This window comes from Mustela nigripes, chromosome 5, assembly GCF_022355385.1.
Source record: "Mustela nigripes isolate SB6536 chromosome 5, MUSNIG.SB6536, whole genome shotgun sequence".
In the NCBI taxonomy this organism is placed as follows: domain Eukaryota; kingdom Metazoa; phylum Chordata; class Mammalia; order Carnivora; family Mustelidae; genus Mustela; species Mustela nigripes.
The window spans coordinates 103,151,582-103,168,872 of NC_081561.1; the positions used below are offsets into that span (position 1 = coordinate 103,151,582).

General features: G+C 33.7%; 1 protein-coding gene across 3 annotated transcripts in view; it reads right to left on the bottom strand.

Moving 5' to 3' along the window:
* The window catches only part of IBTK (inhibitor of Bruton tyrosine kinase), a 93,550-nt gene that overhangs the window by 48,703 nt on the left and 27,556 nt on the right, over positions 1-17,291 (bottom strand). For 2 of the 3 annotated variants that reach the window (XM_059400982.1, XM_059400979.1), the window contains 10 exons: positions 14,847-15,017; positions 11,763-11,880; positions 11,502-11,682; positions 9,135-9,258; positions 6,959-7,136; positions 3,660-3,837; positions 1,863-2,462; positions 697-783; positions 136-218; positions 19-56 (listed from right to left, as the gene is read on the bottom strand). In XM_059400982.1, the coding sequence (XP_059256965.1) occupies positions 19-56; positions 136-218; positions 697-783; positions 1,863-2,462; positions 3,660-3,837; positions 6,959-7,136; positions 9,135-9,258; positions 11,502-11,682; positions 11,763-11,880; positions 14,847-15,017 (1,758 nt within the window). The remainder of the gene's footprint in view (positions 1-18; positions 57-135; positions 219-696; positions 784-1,862; positions 2,463-3,659; positions 3,838-6,958; positions 7,137-9,134; positions 9,259-11,501; positions 11,683-11,762; positions 11,881-14,846; positions 15,018-17,291) is intronic. The other variant, XM_059400981.1, reaches the window with a different exon arrangement.

Below are 17,291 nucleotides of genomic sequence, written 5' to 3' on the forward strand. Positions count from 1 at the left end.
CTTCAACTTAAAACTTACCTCAATCCATGAGCTACTCAGCATACTATGAAAATATTCTGGGAAAGAAAAGGTACAATTCATTAGAACAGTTAAACAGGAATAATAAATCAGCAATTAATTAAAAAGTATACCTACCAAGTCTAGCACAAAGAACACACTTATGGCAAGTAAATTCCTTTCCATCCACTGATTTCATGGTCACATCACATAGAAATGAACTGAAAAATAAATTTTTTTAATTGAAATGAGATTTCTTTACATATTTAGCAAATAGGGAATTTATTAAAGGATTTGGCTTTTGTTCATTTTCTTTTCATTAAAGACAGCAGAAAACAAACAACTTGAGGACATACATACAAATAAAGTACTTCATCTCCTTCCATTTGAGGAAAGATAATGAGGGCCTTACAATAAAGATAATATTTAAAGGGAACTGAATACAGATAAATATTCAAAAAAAGTTCTTCCTTCTAATTCCTTCTAATTTTCCTTTTGCATTACAGACCAGGTGTTAATAGTTAATATTTTATCTATTTACCTCAACATCTCTCCAACATTCCTAGAAATGAAGACTAGTAAAGATAAAATGGTATCTACTCATATATTTTGCTTCATATGTCAGTTAGAAGAGCTCTGTTTTCACACTTGGGTTTCAAAACCTAAGGATGAAAAGTTTATCTCCATTTCCTAACTTACCACTTTTTCTGATTTAGCTTCAATTTATTACCAGGTTTCTTCTCAATAACATTAATTTTTCCATTTTCAAATTTGACTCCATCTAACCTATCAAGAATAGATAAAAATTAACATTTGACGGACCAAAACAAACAACAGAAATCCAACAAATTACCTTATATATAATCATATAATTTTTATCACCCAGAAAAGGATCTCAACAAACTCTACTCTGTGATAAAAGAGTACCATATATTCTTCAATTTTACTTCAAAGTACAGTTGATTATTGAACAACGCAGCAGTTAGTCACCACTATGTAACCCCCCCTTATAAAGTTGAAATCTGCATAAAAATTTTGACTCCCCCCATAACTTAAATACTAATACCCCACTGTTGACTAGAAGGCTTCCCAATAACATGAACAGATATGTATATTTATACTTTTTATGTTACATGCATTACATACTGTTTTTACAATAAAAGCTGAAGAAAATGTTAAGAAAATCATAGAGAGTATACATTTACAGTACCATACTGAATTTATCATAAAAAATCTTAATACAAGTGGATCTGCACAGGTCAAACCCATGATTCTCAAGGGTCAAATGCACACTAAATACAGTTACTGACAATAAAACATATCAAAGCCATAGCACAAAGTCCTTCACTGTTTTTAAACAGGAAACCTGATATATGATTCTCTCCTCTACCCCACACATTAGAAGTTACACTGCCACAAGCAACATACATACCTTAAAAAAAGAGAATTCCAAAGAATCTGGCTTAAATGACAAATCTGTCTTAGGTACTTCACACTTGCTACACGACAGAACTACACCAACAATTTGAGATCACTATTATCCCTCCCTTTTATATACTGAGAAACTGAAGTTCAAAGAAACTAAGAAATCTGCCCCAGCCATAGAAGAGCTAAGAGGCATATATAGGTCTAACTCCAAAGACAGTACTTTTTCCAGTATACCACACTGCCTACCATTCCAGATTCCCATTACACAAACACCATGGAGAGTTCAAACCCACTAGCAGCCTCCATAGTTTTAATCCAGAGTCCTACAGAGATAGTTTTAGCAAAAAATGGGAGAAAAAACACATCCAAAATAGAAGGAGTTGAGGGAGGGAAGGGCATAAAGAGGTTCAAGAATAGATATTAAGGACAAGTCATACCTACTACTCAAATTACTGAAACCGAATTTCCTTGCAACATTTTGCAACATTCTTACAGGATCATCTTCCCCAACACTTTTCCCTTTATTGGAAGATTTTGGTTTGCTTTTCTGCTTTTCATTAACCATATGAGCTTGATTACTTCTGTAAACTTCAAATGCCGACTTCTGATTATCTTCATGGCAATTCATTTTATTTGAATGAGAATTCATAGTGCCCTGATATTCTTCTGGCTTTTTGTTTAAGTTTATTCTTGGTGTGAAGCCATGAATTAAAAAGTCACAAGTATCTGTGTATATAAATTGTAAAAGGTACTCAAACAACTCAGGATGAACCTTCTCCACCACAAAGAGATGGCATCCTGCAGAATCTTCATCTTTCCGATAAACATCTGTAAAGTCTAAAGAGGTCCCATCTGAAAGAAACAATTTCTGAAAAAAGTCAGAATGCGCTGCCAAAATATATTTATGTGCAGGGAAGATTCTATTGCCAACTTGAAATGTCACATCATGTATGTTGTCCGTTTCATCAGTTTCCCTTAGGAGTTTGCCAAACTCTTCAAAAAAGGATGATGAGGATACAGCTGGAATTTCATAAAGGCTAGAAATGAAACAAAAATCATTTTTACTTTCAAGAAATGAAAAAAAAAGCACCCCTAATCAATTCTCCTTTTAAAGTACAATTTCTTTTTTCATTATTAAACTTACAAGATTTTAAATCTGGCATTTCTTAAAATATAAGAATAGTCTTATATACCATATCACACATTACAATGTTTTTATTCCTTTTTATATTTTTCTGCTACACTATAACAACAAGATTTAAGTTTTCCTTCTAAAGCAGTGTTTTCTATTTCTACAAGAAAATACCAGGATATAAATTCAAATGACCATTTCACAGAAATTTTTTAAATGATTGTCACTAAACACAAATGACTTTAAAACTAAAAATATCTAAAAAAGAATACAGTCCTCAACCTTTTATATCCTCTTATTTTATCCTTTATCCTTTTAAGTGAAGAAAACTAAATCTACAAAGAACTGAGCAAATACTTCAACCAAATCCCAGAATAGGATAGAAACTCAGAAACTAAATATAAAGATAAATACCCATACAGACATACAGTATGTTCTTTCAGTATTGTAAGATGATTATCATACCTTCCCAATCCACATTTCACCCTTCCAGGTAGGGGAAACAAACCTTCAGGTTTGCCCTGGATTGAGAGCTTTCTCAGAAGATGAGAGTTTTGGTGCTAATTATGGGACAGACCTGGGCAAACCAGTATGGATAGTCACCCTACTTCTAGGACTTCTTTCCAAGAGTACCCTTGATATTTATCTTAACCTATCATCTCCCTACTAATGTGACTTAGAGAAGATTTGCACTGAGATTCAAACTCCCCTACAAACAACTCTATTACTACCTCCTCTTTTGTTAATTATCATATTCAAGTGTTAGAAATTTTTGCAAACAATTTAATGCTTATTATATATGTCTCAGAATCTTTGAACCTAGAGTACATCATAAAGTACTAAAATATAAACTTTGTGCATATACATATGTATCTTTAATATTTTCAATAAGTAATAGTTTACAAACTAAGAGAAACACTTATCATTTCCACTGTAACAAATTCTACCTTTGAGATATCCAGGTAACATGATCTTATGTCTAAAGCCTCTACAAGTGTTGGCAAAAGCATTTCAATGAAATTTGCTCCAGGAGCTACTAAAAACAAAAGAAAACCCAGTGATTATTCCTTCTAAAAATGAAATTTAATATATACGAGTGTACCTTGTCTTAGGATCCGACTGCAAGATTGCAAAGTTGCATCCACTTGGGTCTGTGCTGACACTAACAGCTCTATGGGCAAAAGTAAGTTTCTCAAGCCGAATTCTTTCATATACACTATTTATATCAGAGACACAAGACGCATCTGATGAGGAATTATGGAGATTTGATAAAATCTCTGCTAAAAAGAAAAAAAAACAAACTTCCATTAATGGAGGCTTTACTGAAACTCTTAAAATGGTTTAGGAGTAAAGAAAATAGAAAAACAATTAAAATATAGAAATATGTTTCATATATGTCTTTTTGAAGAAGTATATCTTCTCTCTGTTAAACACAATTTGTACCCTATGAACAGGTATTATACTGGAAATTTTGGTTAGTCAATTCTCAATTATCCACAACTTTAAATCTTTCAACAAAAGCATCTTCCACAATGCAGCCAAAGTTATATTTCTAAAAAGCAAATCTAGTACTATACTGGCTTCTAAAATCCTCAGCTTGCATTAAGAATATGTAAACTTAGCCTTTTGATAATTTGTTTGCATGTTTATTTGTTTCCAAATATCTGAGTGACCATACTGTGCTATTGTGATACAGCAATCATCAGTCTGTCCCTAATGATACAGTAGTGAACAAGACAGGCATCCCTACATCTCAGAATATACAATCCAGCAGAGAAGACAGACATTTAAACAAATGATTATTTCATTACAAGTCAGATTAAGGCTATGAAAAAAAGTATGAAATTTGCATGCAAAAAATGATTCTGGCTGCAATAGGAAGAATGCTGAAAGAAATTAAAAATAAAGACAACAAGATCACTTAGGAAACTATAAGAGTCCAAAAAAGAATAAATAACATACACTAAAGTTGTAGCAATACAAGCAGAGAAAAGTGGAAAGATTTCAGAAATATTTGAGACAGAAGTGACAAAAATTGGATGATTGACCAGATATTGGAGTGCAGGGATGTGAGGCGTCAAAGATAACCATTTACTTAGAAAATGTTGAAAAGCAAATGTGGGAGCATGAGATCATGAATTCAGTTCTAGACCATTAAATATGACTAAGATACAATCCCAAGACTTTCAACTTTTTCATGTTTCAACATTTTGGTTACTCCATCAAAATTTACTCTTTCAGTTTTATGGAGATTCACTAATCTTTCCCAAAAATTCAGTTACTGCAATTTCTACACTCTCAAACCTAACATATACATATTAGTATTTGTAAACTGTAAATAGTTATGTATATGTCTACTGTCACTACAAACTTATGAATGTCTGAAAACAGGGGCCTATCTTACATATATTTTGTTATAAATAAAGCATAGCCCTATATCTGACACATAGTAAATCTACTTTAAGTTTGTAGACTTATATAATCTATAAGAAAAAGAAAGAAATACAACAAATCAGTAATCACTTCACTGTGGCTTTACGATTTTGAAGAATAGGTTTATAATTTTCTGAATAATTTTTAATGGTCCTTATATATGTTTTACCATTTAATAATGAATTTGTTCATTTAACAGATGACTTAATAAGGGACTACTATGTGTCAGGAAATATGCTGAATGCTAAGGATACAGTGAAATAGTCAAGGTTCCTTGCCATCTTACAGTCTGATAGGAGGCAAGCATTAGAAAAATTAATCACAGAGATAAAAAAATAACAAGTAAAAATGACCTGTATCCTGAAAATACAAAGGGAATATGAAAAGTGACACAGGATACTTCAATTTAGATTCAGAGATCTGTGAAAATATCTCTGATGAAGTATAAATAAACCTGAGATGTGAAAAATTAGAAAAAGCCCTGGTACTACTGAAAAAAATTGAAAACCTGAAGGTCAATCTGATTGGAGAGTGGTAAATGAAAGGGAGTTCAGAGACACAAGGGTCAGAGCAGGAGCTTTCAGGATAATGTTTAGGAAGTGGAAAAATCATTAAAGAGTTCTGAAACAGGAATATTAGAATCAGATCTTAAAAGATCATTCTGATAATTAAGAATAAATATAAAGAAATAAGACTATGATTAAGGAAAACCTAGTTTTTACAGTAGTCCATGTGAGTAGGGACAGGGTGGGACCAAACGAACTGTGAAGTGGTAAATGAATTCTAGTTTTTCCAGCAGAAAAATCAACAGATTAATAATTATGGATGAAAGAAAAAAGTTGGTAACCTAAGTTAAAAGAACAATGCAAGTAATCCAAAAATTTAAAAATTCATAATCAGATAAAATTAAGAATGAACTCTATAGGGTGCCTGAGTGGCTCAGAAGGTTAAGCGTCTGCCTTCAGCTCAGGTCATGATCCCAGGGTCCTAGGATCAAGTCCCACGTTGGGCTGCCTGCTCCTTGGGGAGCCTATTCTCCCTCTGCCTCTCCCCCTGCTTGTGCTCTCTCTCTCTCTCATCAGAGAGAATCTTAAAAAAAAAAATTAAAAAAAAAAAAAAAAAGAATGAACTACATAATGAATAACTTCTATTTTCAGTCATGGCATCTTAATTAAAGCTATCCTTTACATTCACCAAGTAATGAAATAAAACTATTTTCTATTCAGCAACTGTTTAATACTACTTGTATTTAATTTATTTTATTTACTTTTATTTCTCATTAATATAGACTTTGTTCTTCCCATATAATTTCCCTTTAAGCTATGAAATGTACGTTTTCGTTTTTGTTTTTTTTAAAGAATTTATTTATTTATTTGACAGAGAGAGAGATCACAAATAGGCAGAGAGGCAGGCAGAGAGAGAGGGAAGCAGGCTCCCTGCTGAGCAGAGAGCCTGATGTGGGGCTTGATCTCAGGACTCTGAGATCAAGACCTGAGCTGAAGGCAGAGGCTTAACCCACTGAGCCACCCAGGACCCTGAAATGTACATTTTAAAAACTTTAATTTTATATATACAAGTGGGTAAAATATACACACACACATATGTATAAGCCACTCAATTGGCTTATACACTCAATACACTTATACACTCAATTTAGAGAAGAAGAGAAAAAATGGAGCTTGGAAGATGATTTAAAAGCATCTGGGAAGTTTTTTCTTTAAACTTTATACTTCCCTGGCCCTATAGTCAAGACCTCAGGATATATTGAGACAGATAAACAGTTGAAAACCAGATTTAAGTGAACTGAATTCAGCTTATCTGCACACATACACACACACCCACACACATCAAAAATCGAAAGAGGAGACTTAAAGGAGACTTATTACTGTCAAACCTAGTAATAAACATTTGTGAAATTAAAGGTTAACTGAAAGATAATTTATGTATTATTCATATATATGAACTGACCTTTCTTTTCAGAATTCTTTTTTTTTTCTTCAAACCATTTCCCTCTAAATCCTTCTCCATCCTGTGTGACAAATAAAATGTCTTTTCTATTTAAAGCAATGTCAGAAATGAAGACCTGGCGTGGATAGGCCCATCGACACTGCTTCAGAGAACTGCTGACTGATCTCCAGCAAAATACCTAAAATAAATCCAAATTACATTGGAATATATATTCCCATACATCACCTGAACAACCAAAAACTGAAATCAAGAAATAATATCTCTAAAACAAAAGCTCTGATTAATGTTTCATGTTCATTCTTTCACAGAAAAAGATACTATTAAAATCAATTTATTTTTAAAGAACTGTATCTTTCAGAAAAAGTACATTAAGCAAATATGAAAAATTGATTCTTAAGAAAGAAGTATCATTCAGTATTACTTGTTTTTCACAAATCAATCTACTAAAATGATAAAGGAAAACAAAAGTATGAAAGCTAAAATTTAGATATCACACTTATTGTAGTACCATCTGTTTGCAAGAAGAATGAAAATCAGCCTACTGAAAATCCTTACTTTAACTCTCAAGAAAAAAAGCAATGGTATGAATAACCCTATTTTATAACTAAAACAAAATTTTACAGATAGAAAAATTAAAACAGAGTTCAATGGCTTCCAAATGGTTCTACAAACCTTAGTGTTCCTGAAAAATGACTGAGAACCTGCTGCACAGGGATGGAGAGAATAAAGAGAGGTATGGTCTTGAGTTTCCCAATTCAGCTTTATCCAGAACAGTAACTCTTATCTACTTCATATATTTGCATTCCAAGAAAGATATTATTTGAAAAATTAATACTGCTGATTTTTAAAAGTTCAATTCTCCTCATATTTAAGAAAAGTAAAACACAAAATGGTACCTGCCAAGGTCACTCAAAAGTTACGTTAAAAATTAAAAAAAAAAAAAAAAAAAGACTATACTGATTGATTCCTTCAGAGATTGGTTTTCATAGTAAGATTCTAATTTTCCAGAAAGTAACAATGAAAGGTATAGACTAGATCCCTATTAATATAAATGAAACACATGCTAGAGTCAAATGTTTTTTACACTCACTATTTTACATAACCCCATGCCACTGCTTCCTCCTATTAGTATAAGATTAGAGTTCTAATTCTGATATAGTTCCCTATATTAAAATGATAGACCACAGATTTATACCAGTAGATGGAGCTTTATGATTAATTCTGCAATTTCCAAAATCTATTTTATAGCACTTTATAAACCTCAGAAAACATTCTTGTTTTTTCTATTTAATAAGCAAAAAGCATAAGGCAATCTGTGTTTTTCTAGCTACAGTGTAAAACTCTGTTACTAATATATAATATAATTTTAATTTAACAATTTCATTAGAGAAATGTACTGATATATTTGCATAGGGAACTAATTGAACTCTACTTAAACAGAAGGAGATTAGCGATTCTTTCTATAGTGATCCACGAAGGCATTATCTTATATATGACAACTATAATCTCTAAAAATATACATTATGTGTACATTTATTTAAAACTAAATCTGGGGGGCGCCTGAGTGGCTCAGTGGGTTAAGCCTCTGCCTTCAGCTTAGGTCATGATCTCAGGGTCCTGGGATCAAGCCCTGGGATCAAGCCCCTCATCAGGCTCTCCGCTCAGCGGGGAGCCTGCTTCTCCTCTCTCTCTGCCTACTTGTGATATCTCACTCTCTGTCAAATAAATAAAAAAAAAATTTTTTAATCTTAAAAAAAAAACCTAAATCTGGGAAAAATTTTCTAATTATGAAACAAATTTTTAGTATCACCTGTTTAGCTTTTAATTTAAGAAGCAGTTACATAGAATATCTATCTATGTAATTTGCTATCTTCATTAGTACTCAATATGCATATGAGATAATCCATCAAAATCCCCTACTGATTTCCATTTCAAGCATAGTAAATAAAATTTTAAGCTACAGTTTAACAAAGCTATACTGTGCAATGTTAGTTAAATGTCATCAAACTTTCTTTGAAATACCAAGTCCATACTAATTAGTCAAAAACGGGTAGAGAAACAAAGTCAACAGGAATCATCATTATCTAGTAATACATGTTCACATTATCAGGTCCCTTATAGCTATCAATTCAGAATAAAATTACTTTAAAACACTTTTGCATAAATATACACTCACCCTTCCAGCTCCATCCATTGCAAGAATGCAAATTTTTTGACCTCCATTTTCTTTCAAATTTTCAGGATCAACCTTGTATTCCATACGACCCCCAGAAACAAGAACTTTTTTCAAGTTTAGTTGTCTAGGTGAAAAAGAAAATCCTTCATTAATATGTTCTTTAAAATAGACACACTCAATTTTAAAGAAATTATTAATAAAACAATAATCTAGGGTGATTACTGAGAAAGGTGAAGTAAGATGATTTGGCCTTTGGTAACCTTAGTCTCTCCTTTCTGTATGTGTCCCCTATATAATGGCTGTTTCTTTTCATAGCAAGTACTTCCCTCCCAAATGCCTCCACCCATACATATACACACTTCTGACACCTAAAGCCCCACTTTAGAATGCACACATTTACTCTACTGGATATAACTGCTAAGACTAAAAGCTCCTAAGAGTATTTACATTTTAACAGACAAGAAAAACTTTAAACCTGAAAATGAAATAGAAATCCTTAATTTCAAATATGGACAAGCCTAAATAGCTATAGCTAACAGGAAAATCATCAGCAATGTTGCTAATTTAATAACTCATCTACTAGCCATTTCATTATACCTATACATGTGATACTCCTATACCACTGTGTGAAACTTGTCTATTACTACTCTAATCATTGTCCTCCCTTGCAGATATTTTGCCTGCATTAAAAGATTTTTACTTTCCAAAATAACAATCTACAACAAAAAATTTTCTTATTTTAAACCTGGATATAACTTGTACTTATGTAATTTAATGTTATCAGGGCAAGTTTTATAAATGTTAATCAGTAACAAAACCTAACATCCCACAAATCACCTCATGCTCAAAAGAAAAACCTAGTCAGTCAGTTCTAAGAAACACTTATGTTCACATTTTCATGTTTCTAAAACTAAAATATGACCTACAACTGATACCCTTCCAATTGTTACACATAGAAGTAGGTTATATACATATTGTTACACAGAGAAGCTGAACTGTGACAAACTGATGGCTGACATTCTCTGTTCATGAGCTTATTGCATGGATGTTATGTCTATGAAGTAGTATCTCATTTACAAGAGCAAAAGCAGATTCTTTTGCATTTCAGTATCAATTTAAAAACCTGACTGCTTATTTAAAAATTCACGAGAAATCTCTAGAATTCCTGTACACTCCTGCTTCCACTAATTGAGCTATACCCAGGTATTTGAATTTCATTTTATTTGTTCCAAGATCTATTTCTCTACTTGTATTTATTACTGTAATCACAGAATGAAATATTAAATAAACTAATAAAATATTAGTCTTAAAGGGCTTTTTTTTTTTTTAAAGAAGTTGAATATTTTGGAATGACACAATAAAAATGCACAGCAAAGGGCGCCTGGGTGGCTCATTGGGTTAAGTCTCTGCCTTCCGCTCAGGTCATGATCTCAGGGTACTGGGAACGAGCCCCACATTGGGCCCTCTGCTCAGCTGGGAGTCTGCTTCCCCCTCCCTCTGTGCCTGCCTCTCTGCCTACTTGTGCACGTGTGTTCTCTCTCTCTTTCTGTGTCAAATAAATAAAATCTGTTTAAAAAATGCATAGCAAAAAACTGTTGTCAAATCAGAAACAAATTAATCAACTATATAAGACTGAAATATATGAGAAGTAAAGGACTCTTACCATATTAATTTACCTCACAATTGATTTTAAGAACTTGCTCCCTAAACTGTTCAAATGAAATCACAGATGACATATTACAGGTATGGTTTATGCACAAAAGCTAGGGAACTCCAATTGGCATACTTAAACTTAGGTTTTACGGTTCCCTGCATTAACTGACCTTTTCAACTAGCCATTCAACTGCTAATCTACTGCATGCTACTATAATCTACTTTCAAGTAAAAAAAGGCTACACAAATTTAAAAATAAAAAATATACCAGTCAGTTACAAACACAGGGACTGAGAATCCATGATATGTAACTTTTTTTTTTCAAAATAAATAGGTACATAACAAAAAAAGGCTACATATGAACCAATGATGATTGCATCACAAACCAAGAACTATGATTAATCTAGATCTATGTACCTGAAGCATAAAAAAAAAGAAGGAAAATTTATAGGTCACATTTAACCACACGGTAAATATAATTCAGAAATATTTTTTTATGATTAGCAGAGAACTTCTACATATATTTCCTGGGCACATGTCAGAGACTAAGCTTATCAAAGGCAAAAACTCTTAACTTTTCCTTTCAGCTTTAAATTCTCTTTGTCCAGTTTTCTTCATCTGACACTCCAGAGCATTGCATAAAGTGAATCCTAAGTTTTGCTGGAAGAACTGAATTACTATTAAAGTTATATTTCTTTACAAAAATACACATACTTAGACGCCATCTTCTTGCACTGATAGTCTGCAAGTAAGTAAATATCTCCTCTTGTGGTAACACAGACTGTGGCCCCATCACTTGCAGCAACCAAAGACAAAGTGATATCCTTATGATGAAGGGCAGAGACTTGACGAGGAGCAGTTACATATTTTTCTCCATTGGGATCTGGCAAATAACCTAAAAAATTACACAAATAAATCACAAAATATCCAAAAAATTCTATTTATTTTTCAGATAATGTCATCAAGATTTCTTACCCAGTTGTCCACCATTTAGCCCCATAGTGTAAACAGCTTCTCTAGTCCACAGCACTGTATGAAACCTGCCTGCTGCTACTCCAATGATTGTCCTTCCTTTTAGGTATTTTGCCTGCATCTATTCAAAAAGACAATTAAGACAACAGTTTATTATATTATTAAGAACGAATATAATATTTCAAAGATCTAGTAGACCAGAGTAGCAAATACATGGCACACTAACTACCAGTGCCCCCTTAAGTTCTAATGGCAGAATTCATGAACAGATCTTAGCACTAACACTTAGACTCCAACTCTTCTCAGAACACAGGATATTCTGATGTAGCCATTTCACGTCAGCAGTTTTAACATATAAAAAATTAACATGGTAGAAAAGCCAGATCATCCAACCTGTCACCAAGCAATATGCAAAACAGGCATTCTATCAGAAAATAAAGTACTTTTAAATTTGACATATTCAGGGTCTCTCAACAGTGGCACTAATGACATTTTCAGCCAGATGACTCTTATTGATGTAATGTATTACACTGATTTTTGTATGAATATTAAACCACCCTTGCATCCCAAGAATAGCCAAAGCAATCTCAAAAGAAAAAACCATAACTGGAGGTATCATAATTCCAGATTCCAAGTGACATTACAAAACAGCAGTAATGAGAACAGTATGGTATTAGCATAAAACAAGATATATAGATCAATAGAATAGAACTGAAAACCCAGAAATAAGCCAATTATATGGTCAATTAATCTACGACAGAGGAATGAATGTTTACAATGGGAAAAAGACAGTCTCTTGGTATTGGAAAAACTGAACAGCAACATGCAAAAAATAAACTAGACCACTTTCTCTCACTACACACAAAAATAAACTCGAAATGGATGAAAGATCTAAATGTGAGACCTGAAACCACAAAGATCCTTAAAGACAACACAGGCAATAAGGTCTCTGACACTGACCAAAGAAACATTTTTCTAGGCATGTCTCCTGAGGCAAGGAAAACAAAAGCAGAAATAAACTACTGAGACCACATCAAAACAAGAAGTTTCTACATAGCAAAGGAAACCACCAACAAAACTAAAAGACAACCTATGGAATGGGAGAATATATCTGCAAACGGCATATCCAATAAAGGTGTAGTATCCAAAAATATATAAAGAATTCATACAACTCAATACCCAAAAAGCAAATAATTCAATTAAAAAAGAGGCATAAGACATGAACAGACATTTCTCCAAAGAAGACATATAGACAGCCAAAAGATCCATAAAAAGACGCTCAACATCAGGGAAACAAAATTCAAAACTACAGTAAGATACCACCTCACACCTGTCAGAATGGCTAAAATAAAAAACATAAATAATAAGTGGTAACAAAGATGTAGAAAAAGGGAAGCTCTCTTGCACTGTTGGTAGGAATGCAAACTACTGCAGCCATTGTGGAAAACTGTATGGAGGTTCCTCAAAAAATTAAAAAATAGAACTACCCTATGATCTAGGGATGTTACTATTGGATATTTACTGAGAGAATACAAAAATACTAGTTTAAAGGGATACATGCATCCCTATGTTTACTGCAGTATTATTTACAATAACCAAACTATGGAAACAGCCAAGTACTCATCAAAAAAGGAATGGATAAAGAAGTGTACACACACACACACACACACACACACACACACACAGGAATATTATTGTCATAAAAAAGAATTAAATCTTGTTATTTGCAACAACATGGATACAGCTAGAGAATACAATGCTGAGGGAAATAAAGAAGTCAGTTAGAGAAAGACAAATACCATATGATCTCACTCATATGTGGAATTTAAAGAAAAAAATGAGCAAAGGAAAAAAAAAGAAAGACGAATGAACCAAGTGAGTGGGGATTAAAAGAGTACACTTACTATGTCAGGAAAATAAAAAAGAAAATGAAAAAAAAAAAGAGAAAAAATACTGGACATATTCAGAGTCTCCCAACAGTGGCACTACTAACATTCACCTAGATGAATCTCTGTTGTAAGGGACTAACTTTTAAACTGTAGGTTTAGCAGCATCCCTGGACTCTACCTACTAGATGTCAATAGCACCCCAACTCCAGTTGTTAAAACTAAAAAGGTCTCTGCATGTTGTCAGATGGCTCCTGGGGGTGCAAAAGTAACTGAGAATACTGAATATGTCCATATCAACCTAAAGCTCCAACAGAGCCACACAATAAGAATAAAAACAGGAAAGAAATCTATCATTTATAAATAAATGTACAAAATGGTTAAATATCCATGAAGTCCATGAATACAGAAAATGGATTTTCCAACCAAAAAGTACCACAGATTGGAGACTACCTCTAACAACTTCTCAGTAATTCCTATTGATTCATTAGTCATCCAGAATGGAAAAGCATTAGATTTAAAAGCTTATTAATTAAAAATATACCTAATAATAACTTTAAATCCAGAGGATTAAATCAATAAAGAAACTTCACCTTTGAAAATACAAAATTTTATGATCTGAAATCTCACCTGTTATTGAGTGATGACTCTAGCAACATATTAGAGTACCAGTCCTAGTTTTTTTTAACTAGGTCTGTGAAGCTGAGTAAAGGGTACATTCTGGTAGTGGTTGTGCAATTGGGAGGGGGATATCAGAACAAAGAGTGGCTTTTGGACACGTGTCTACACCTCACATAAACCTGCCCTGTATGTTTTCGGTACAAAGGCACATTTTCCATGAGGCCAATAAGCTTAGTCTTCTGGGTAACTCACTTACATGGCCATTTTGCATTTTAAAAACTTCATATTTTTTCTTAAGGAAGGCCTCAAAATTATTTGTTTCAAACCCCAAAAATGTGGATCCCCTTCTGCTTATAAATACTTTAAAAGCTGAAACTAAAGCACTTTGGGGCCCACCTTCCCAATTGCTTTCTCCCTTATTCCAAACAAATGCTAATTTGTATTATGCTTAATGTCTCCTGTGAAAAATAAAGTATATACCACAAATGTAAGTAAAATAAATTGCCTATCAATACCTTGCACCTTTTGTCATACAGGTTTTATAGCAAAAAGTCACCTTGTTTTGAAAAAGGAAGCTTACCTGTCTCGGTACATTACAACTGGAGGGTGGAGGAATAATTCCTAACTGATGAAAAATGTTCAGACCAAATGTGTAAACACATCCATCTTCAGTCAGTACCACAGTATGATCCTTAGCAGCTGCCACTTGGGAACAATTATGACCACTCAGTCCTTCCACAAGCCTAGGGATCTACAAAATAAATTAACTTTGGTATAATATATTAACCATTTATAGAAAAATACAAAGAGAATCTGGTAATTCTATATCCAAAATGATATGACTAATAAATGGCTGATCTATCATAGGTAAACTACAGTTTAGCAAAGATAGGTGAGTTTAACAGGATATTGACATTGAGAGAATATGGACATATGAGTAAAATACAAAACCCAGTATGATCTTCCAGTAAAATAATTCAATCCGACAAATGATTTTTGAGCCCTTATCATACACCAAGTGCAAATTTGGTTGGTATAAATAAAGAGAGCTCTTCAGCCAAAGTATTCACTGATGTATTTAAATAAATAAATAAATAAATAAATGGGAAAATACAGGTGTGAGGAGTAAATGAGTTGGTAAGTATAAAAAACAACAGTCTCTGACATTGCACAGAATGGAGATAATAATGCCTATAATCTCACAGTGTTGCTGTGAGGCTTAAGTCACGGTAATGATACTGCATGAAAAGCATCACTGATATCTGGAACATAATAAAACCCATAAAAAATAAAAGCGGTTGTCATAGTTCTCTCTCTTTTTAAAGTACCCTTTAATATATAAATATACCAGTAATCCCATCAAAAAAATTTACCTTAAAAATAACCTACTGAGGGGCACCTGGGTGGCTCAGTGGGTTAAAGCCTCTGCCTTCGGCTCGGGTCATGATCCCAGGTCCTCGGATCGAGCACTCTGCTCAGCAGGGAGCCTGCCTCCTCCCTCCCTCTCTGCCTGCTTCTCTGCTATTTGTGATCTCTGTCTGTCAAATAAATAAAATCTTTTTTTTTTAAGATTTTATTTATTTATTTGACAGAGATCACAAATAGGCAGAGGTCTCTGTCTGTCAAATAAATAAAATCTTTTTTTTTTAAGATTTTATTTATTTATTTGACAGAGATCACAAATAGGCAGAGGTCTCTGTCTGTCAAATAAATAAAATCTTTTTTTTTTTAAAGATTTTATTTATTTATTTGACAGACAGAGATCACAAATAAGCAGAGAAGCAGGCAGAGGGAGGGAGGAGGCAGGCTCCCTGCTGAGCAGAGTGCTCGATCCCAGGACCTGGGATCATGACCCAAGCCGAAGGCAGAGGCTTTAACCCACTGAGCCACCCAGGGGCCCCAAATAAATAAAATCTTAAAAAAAAAAAAAAAAAAAAAAACCCTACTGTGGCAACATTACTAAATGCAGTAATTATTAGGTTTCAAATTAGCACTAAGTTTCTGTACCATAAGACTCAATTTTGTGATTATACAAAGAAAATATGGGCTCAACTTTTACATTTTTAAGATTTATTTATTTAGAGAACATGTGTGTGTCTGCATGCAAGTTAGGGGAGGGGGCAGAGAAAAAGAATCTTCAAGTAGATTCCCCTGAGTGCAGAGCCTTAGGCAGGGATAAATCTCACAGTCCATGAGATCATGACCTGGGCTGAAACCAGGATTCAGAGGCTTAACCGACTGAGCCATCCAAGCACCCCGGACTCAACTTTTAGACCACAATACTTAGATAAGAAGTAAAAAAAAAATTAAAACACCAAGGTTTTGCAACTAGTCTGACTTACGGGGGCACCTGGGTGGCTCAGTCAGTTATCTGTCTGCCTTCAGCTCAGGTCATAGTCTTGGGGTCCTGGGATAGAGCTCTACTGAGGTCCCTACATAGGGAATCTGCCTCTCCCTCTGCCACTCCCCTTGCTCATGCACATGCATATGTTCTTTCACATTCTCTGTCAAATAAACAAATCTTTTTATTTTTTATTTTTTTATTTATTTGACAGAAAGAGATCACAAGTAGGCAGAGAAGCAGGCAGAGAGAGAGGGGGAAGCAGGCTCCCTGCTGAGCAGAGAGCCTGATATGGGGCTTGATCCCAGAACCCTGAGATCATGACCTGAGCCAAAGGCAGAGGCTTATTAACCCACTGAGCCACCCAGGTGCCCCATAAATAAATCTTTTAAAAAAATTAGTCTAACTTTTAAAATTTCAACTGTGGAAACATTTTAAAGCTTATTTATATGCTCTCCTGTCCCAGTATTTGCCAAATGCAAAATATGATTTTCCCTTGATGCTTTAGAATTCGGCATATCTAAATCCTTTAATTTGAACATGATAGAACAAGAAGCTAATTGATTTTTTTAAAAGATTTTATTTATTTCGGAGAGAGAGAGAGTGCACAAGTTGGGGTGGGGGGAGGAAGGCGAGGGGAAGAAGACTCTCTGCTGAGCAGTGAGTCCATATCAGCGGTCTGTT